At 38.6% G+C, this 7422-nt stretch overlaps 1 protein-coding gene across 1 annotated transcript in view; it reads right to left on the bottom strand.

The window, feature by feature from the left end:
* Positions 1-7422, bottom strand: part of LOC138043096 (uncharacterized) — a 16632-nt gene that overhangs the window by 7071 nt on the left and 2139 nt on the right. Inside the window, exons 2-4 of the mRNA XM_068889223.1 lie at positions 4961-5080; positions 4819-4857; positions 1888-1958 (exon numbers count right to left, since the gene is read on the bottom strand). Of these exons, the coding sequence (XP_068745324.1) occupies positions 1888-1958; positions 4819-4857; positions 4961-5080 (230 nt within the window). The remainder of the gene's footprint in view (positions 1-1887; positions 1959-4818; positions 4858-4960; positions 5081-7422) is intronic.

The following is a 7422-nucleotide window of genomic DNA, read 5'->3' on the forward strand; positions in this document are numbered from 1 at the left end:
CTTGAGATCGAGATATTAAGAAAAAAATTGTGATATTTTGGATTTTTTAGGGAAAAACTATTGAAGTCACATTTTTTTCCCCTGGAGAAAGAAAGCAATTTTTTAAGTTAAATGCTACGCACTTACAGACACAGAAATTCAACGAAAATACACAAATCCTCCCATGTGGGTCAGAAGTAATCGTATAATTTTTTTATATGCAAGGGCCAGCTGAACAAAGTAGGAGTGCCAGATCTTGGGAGATCTAACCATCAAATAATTTGTACACTCAAAACAAAATAATGATGCAAGGCTGGTTTTACGGCTGTGCGGATATATATAGTTTTTCTTTTTCCAATATTTCGCCAGGCACGAAAACTATATATATCCTCACAGCCGTACAACCATTTTGTTTTTTATTTATCTGCAGTAATCACATGCAGCAGTATTCTCCGTTTAATATATTATGTCACATATGTCTAAAAAAATTGTTTTGTTGTGTTTCTTACAAGGACACCACTGAATTTCCTGTAAATTGCCTTATACTTTGTTAGGTTATTGCTGAGTTATTTATGGAAATAAAGGTAGGTATTTTCAGGATATATAGAAAAAATTAGGATATTTAGAAAATAATTGAGATATTTAGAGAAAAAAACGGGAATGTCCGAAAACATCTTAAGGCGATTTCACGTTATATTTGTGTGTAGGCCTAGCCGACAAAAAGCGTCAGCTACTTCACTCACTGAAGTCGGCTACTCTTTTCCTTAAATTGCCCCTGTGATCAAAAAAAAAAAAAAAACTTCCTTCTTTTCTTCAGATTTTGAAAGTGTGTTTGCTTAACATCTGACTGACAAAATTCTGAGCTTTGACTTTCATCCAAAGGCCATTTACTTTGAAAGTAAGTTATGACTTTCACGGTCCGCCATTACTCATGCTCAAAACGGACCGACTGAGGTTGCATACAGGGAAAAAAGACATCAAAGGCCCACTAGATTCGACGTGTGAATGCAGCTTATAATATATGCAAAATGCGAGTTTAAAGTCTGAAAGCCCAAAACTCCTGTGCTGCATATTAATTCTGCAGTGTACACAGATCTTAAAGTTTGTACTGGCGTACCATTAAATAGGAAAATTCCAGTTAAAATATACAGGTGTCTTTTTTCAATCAAGGCTTAAAACAAGTTTTGGTTCCTTAGTATTTAGTTAACATAGCTTTGAAATCCAAAGAAAAATAAGAATTGATTTTTTGGTCACTGTGGCACTTTAAATTGAAGCAATTAAAGACAGATTGTTTCAAAACTAAGATTTAAATTCATTTTGACAGCAGCTGGTTACTCTACTCAAACCAGCCAACTACTTGAAATCTTATTGAAACCTCTACGTGACCTGGCATAAACATTCTAAATAAAATATAGAAGAATTTATGTAAGCGGGCAGTAGGGGTAAAGCTAACGCGCGATCAGGCATTTTTTTCTCTCTAAAGAAAAGAATGCCTGATTGCAGGTTAGGCTAAAACAGGAACCGCATATTGCCAACATTAGTAAGTGTGTTTTAGAGCTGTCTCTTGTGCGAAAGTTGTCATAAGCGTCTAAAGGTGTTTGTTTTAGAATAAGGTGACGTTTCCACTAAAGATTATGCTAATTTCTGATGAACCTCTATTAAGCGGCCACTAGACGTTACCCCGAGGGTGGCCCCTTAATAGAGGTTTCACTGTAATAAATAATAATCGCATGAACTTGCTTCTGCATTTAGTGATTTATGGTCACTTGTGATGTTTTGAAAGTTCTCCTTCGTGCCCATAAACCACAAAAATAATGCACTCACATTCATACAATTTCCTATACAAATTACTAATGATTAAGTATTGCTCATCTAGACTCACAAGGAATAATATGTAACTTCTCAAACCTGTAACATTCCATGATGTGAAAAACTGATCCTACGCAACAGCCAAGGTCATCAACAAACTCTTTCAAGTCCTAGCAGAAGAAAGTTAACTTAAGTTAACGTTTTAGAAAGCATGGGAAACGATTAAATAATCTCTCTTGGAATGGAGATCCTGTCTATCCTTTAGAGTCTAAAGTGCCAATGAAGTAAAAATAATTAATTCCTATTTTAATTAAAGAGTTTTCAAAATAATGAAGAATGGCCTTTACCGTTTTGAAGTACCTTTCTCCTTTCAGAGATATTTGAGTTTTTGTGTTTTGCAAATTAGCAAATTGATAATGTCGTCAATGGTAAATGGATCACAAAATCAGAAAGTGTAACAGTGATATTTTCAAACTTGGCATGAGTAATAACCCTTAGGAAAGGTGCAAGTATGACATAACCATGGCCACACTTTTGGCTCCAGTCCCTTTTGGTTATAAATGAAATATCTCAATTTCCTCTCAAATCAGGTAAGACAGACAGTCCTACTCAAAACACACAGGGAGCCAATGTTGCCGTAGATCTCCTATCAACTCATTGAGTATGAATTTTGTTTGGTTAAGGCAAAAAGTGGAATCATCAGTTCCACACAAACTTGATCTGGGAGCAATACGGCTGCCATGGCAACGTACAATGGCTTTTATTTTATGCATTGACTGATGAACATTATTGGTGCCAAGTTTGAAGAGAACTACTTTAATACTTCTGAGGATACTCTAAAGTAAAGTAAAGTAAAGTAAAGTAAAGTAACCATATTTAATGTCGATAACTCGTAACTGACAAACCTAAGGTTGACGATGCGCTCAATTTACTCCCCCCTCTCCATCAGTGCTCCGTTTTACAGGTATTTAAAGCTACTTAGCTACACGGAAAGGAAAGAAGTCGAAACAAGGATGCGAGATCCGGGAATCGAACTCAGGACCTCTTGCGCCAAAGCCGCGCACTAACCGACTGTGCCATCCTTGACTGTGCCAATCCTAGATTTTGTGACTTGTTTTTCCCTTGGAACCACTAATGACATCATCAGTTTTTACACAAAAACTTAATATCTCCAGAATGATAGGAGATATTCTAAAAATGAGAAAACCATGTTTCTTTTCTTTTAAAGATCTTTCAAATAAACCCTAGTTATTTTTTATTTCATAGGCACTGTCATTCTGACTGCTTTGCAGAGGCTGCTGAGCTCTTTGGACTCAAGGTCAGCCTGAAGAAGACTGAAGTTCTCCACCAGTCAGCACCATGGGAAGTAGACCACCTGCCTCACATTACCACTGGTGTGACAGAGCTGAAGACAGTCCATCAGTTCAGCTACCTGGGGTGTACCATCTCAACTGATGCCAAGATCGACAAGGAGATCGACAAGGAGATCAACAACAGACTGGCAAAGACAAATAGCACTTTCAGCAAACTGTACAAACGAGCCTGGAACAGCAAGCACTTAAAGAAAGGCACCAAGTTTAGTGTGTACAGAGCTGTCGTCACCCTCTTGTACATTGTAAGGCTCCGAGTCATGGGTCACCTATGGTCACCACCAGCGACTCCTTGGTTGCTTCCATCAGCGCTGTCTCCACAACATCCTCAACATTCACTGGAGTGACTTCATCACCAACGTTGAAGTCTTGGAACAAGCAGGGATAATCAGCATTGAGGCCATGCTGTTGAAGATACAGCTCCGCTGGGCAGGGCACGTCTCCAGAATGGAGGGTCATCAAATGCCCAAGATTGTGTTGCATGGCGAGCTGTCAACTGGCCACCACGACAGGGCAGTCCATTAAGAAAAGATACAAAGACTCTATAAAGAAAACCCTTCGTGCCAGTGGTCTGCTCTAGCCCCACATCATGACCCATGGCGGAACGCAGTTCATCAAGCCATCTCCTCCTTTGAGAACTTCCCCAGAGCCAACCTCATGAAGAAGAGGAGAAGGAGGAAGAACTGTGACACTGCAGTACTGCCACCACCTGATCAGACCTTTCCTTGCTACCCATGCGATTGAGTCTGCCTGTCCTGCATAGGCCTTGTGAGCCACCACTCGCTCGCTCGCTCGCTCGCTAAGCCAAGCCAAACCAAGCCAAGCCAGGTGATTAGAGATGTCTACATTTATTTTACATACTGTTGTAGCTCATTTTAGGTCTTTTTAAATACCATTGTAGCTCATTTTAGTGCATTTTAGATACCGTTATAGATCATTTTAGGCCATTTTAGATCATTTTAGGTCATTTTAGGTCATTTTAGATCATTTAAGGTCATTCTTTGTTTTTAATTAGTAACTACGATTTTAACTGCTGAAGCTACATAATACTAACTTTTACACATAAAAATAGCTGGGTAGAGTGAGACAAGCCACGATAACACCACCTTGTAAAATATATTAATAATTCATGAGCCTAACTGCCTATCAAAACACCGATAAAACGTCACATGTATGAGCTTTATATCCTGATAAAACACTCCTCGTTAGTATTCTTTATATAAAGAATACTAATAAGGCATAGCTTGTTTTTCTTGTATGCTAATATTGACCAATATTCAGCTCTCACAATTTGAACCATTGTTTTGAGTCCAGGAGGGACACGCTCTTTGTGGAATGTTTTTTAAGCAGTTCAAAAAACTCGCAGCACATGTTTTATCTGGTCTAAAAACACTCGGCTATGCCTCGTCTTTTTAAAACCCGATAAAACACTGCTGTTGTTTTTTTAAAAATTACTTAAATTACAAGAAACACCAAAATTCTACATTTAATTACATAGTGACAGTCATATGCATGTGGTGGAAACCATTTATTTTATTACTTAAACTGAATACTCCAATTCACCTCCTTCCACCTTATGTGAATGTTCCCCAACTTATGTAATATACAGATTGATTTCCCATAATTAAAATCAGCTTATTAAGGTATAATTTTATCTTACCTCACAGCATTGGCTGGAACAAGTGTTTTTATTCTTTGTCTGAAACATTGGTTACCAATGACACAAAATAATGAATTAATGAATTTCTCAAAAAACTTTTCAACATAATAATTTTTACGTTACAAATAAAAAATGGTCTTACCTCTGGTTTCTTTTTCAGTACTCCATTGATAAACTTGTCAACACAAGAGAGCCTGTTATCCTGGCTACACAGTGACTTCAAAACTTCAGTTGTGAATTTGAAATGAGTCATCTCACTTTCCTGGGTAATAGTTGGAATGTACTATAAGTTATCATTGCAGCATCAAAACATTGGCATACATGTATAGCACAATACATATTTTAAATGAATACCCGAATCTCGACACTGGAGTTACTGATAAGATCCTGGCAGAAACTTCACCAAAATATCCCCCAGGTTTCCTCTTATGGGTCCATACTTGTTTACTTGATACCGCAGAAAAAACACACCCAAATGACTTGTGCTAGCCTTTGCACACCACGTTTGCTTCCAAAAATTTGAACTTAAAGAAGGTTTCTAACTCCAAGATAAAACGTTTTACGACACACAAGCTTTCGATTCCACCACAGAATCATTATCAAGTGATGGAGTTGCATGATTTTTATACTGCAAAATACATGACAAAACATTTCAGTAGATTGTGGGGAGCTTGTAACAGGCTCCCCAGTTAAATCTTGCATCCAACAATATATTTCGATGGCCTCTCTGACTCTTCTCTTGACATGACACCTTCTCTCACAAGGATCGATGAGGAGGCAATGTCCACAGTAGGGCCAGAACACCTGAGGTGGTCCCCCACTGCCAAAAGTTGTGCATCCTAAAAGGTTTCATCCTGGAGAATTCTCTATATGACAGGAAGGGTTTTCATAAAATTCTAAAGTTGGTGGCTGGTTTGAAAAAGGAAAGGAAAGGAAAGGAAAGGAAGTTAAAGTGTCTAGTCGTTCTTGCACTGGAGCGCGAATTGGGGACACTGTAAACTGAAATTAACAGTTAACGCAAATTAAGTCAAATGTTGGTTTATGAGGTGAGGGGAAACAGAGTACCCAGAGAAAACCTCTCAGATATGACGCGAAGTCTGGGAATCCAACCCGGGCCACATTTGGTGGGAGACGAGTGCTCTCACCACTACACCATCCCTGCACCCCAGTAGAGTAATCGACTGTTGTCAATGTCAAAATGAGGTTTAATTACTTCAATCCAGGGGGAAAAAGTAGCCGACTTTTCTGAGTAAAGTAGCTGTTGGTATTTATTAAAACCACTGTGACAGGTTCAAGTAACTCGTTCTTTATGAATTACCAAATAATTTCTTCCAAGTATGAAGTCTCTTAGTGGTATCAAGTAAATTGTTTTGAGAAACTGCAGAATTCTCGGCCACTCACATGCATTTGAATGCTGTGTATTGTTATACGCCTCGTTTTTCAAATGATGCCGCTGCAAGAACACAATAGTAGCCAGATATTTTTCAGTTACTCTTTGTTTTGTAAATTATGAAATCCCTCTCCCATTAATGGTACTACACCTGTTGTTTTCATCATGTTAAAAAAAATGACATTTTAGAAGCCCTAATGAATGCAGCATGTAAACCAAAAACAGATCCCGTGTAAATGTGGTGTAAAATCAAAGTTGCACTTGTGTGACATTAGTACCTGTGCAAGTCTTGGAGAGGAAACCCTTATTTTCACTAGCAACACCAGCACCAGCGCAAGCGTAAACTCTTGTAGCTTATGCTAAGTGGAAGTGCAGCCTTCTCAAGTAGTTTTTGGGGAGCAGGTTACAAGGAAAGTGGAGACGTTTTTGGTGCTAAAGGCACCCAAGTGAGTACCCAAAGGATGCAAGCTTCTAGGGTGGTCTGGGGGCATGCTCCCCTAGGGAAATTTTTTAATTTAGACCCTCACAGATGCAATTTAGTGCAATTCTGGGGGATTCAAAGTGACAAAATTTCACATATGGAATTGACACTTGCATGGTGTCTGATAAGGAATACTGGAATGTTAGTTAAATAAACATTTTGATGTGCGCAAAGAGACAAGTGATCCTCACACTTATAAATCTGGAAAATTTAAGAAGGAACCTGTGACTAGGAGCGAACAGTTCCCTTACTAAGCCAATGTCATGGGTATTTTTACAGACCAGGAGCCCATGTACTACGGTATCTATTTTTAGACTACTTTTTCTCGCGATTGGTCATTGGGCTCCTGCAGGAGTCTCATTAGCAGGAAATTAAAACTAAATTGATTTAAGTAATAGCTTGCTATAGACACTTATACCACCTACAGTGTGTTGCTCAGTTTCCGGCCGGTACCAGTTTCCGGCCAAAAAAAGGTAAACTCGGTTATTTTCGATGGGATTTTAACTCTTCGTCCACCGAAGCGATCCGTCGGAAAAAACGAACATCTCCGCTATCAACTGATGGTTTAGGAGGGCTTTTTCGTTGAGAAACGAGCAAACAAGAAGGGATTTTGTTCAGGTGAGTAAAATCTTACCGGCTAATTTTTGGCCTTTTCACTGCACAGCGAAGCTACCGTACATAAATAAATAACTCGTTTAATAGGAAATAGTTCACGGAGCTTGATAATTTTTTG

This window comes from Montipora capricornis, chromosome 1 (genome assembly GCF_036669925.1).
Source record: "Montipora capricornis isolate CH-2021 chromosome 1, ASM3666992v2, whole genome shotgun sequence".
NCBI classification, from domain to species: domain Eukaryota; kingdom Metazoa; phylum Cnidaria; class Anthozoa; order Scleractinia; family Acroporidae; genus Montipora; species Montipora capricornis.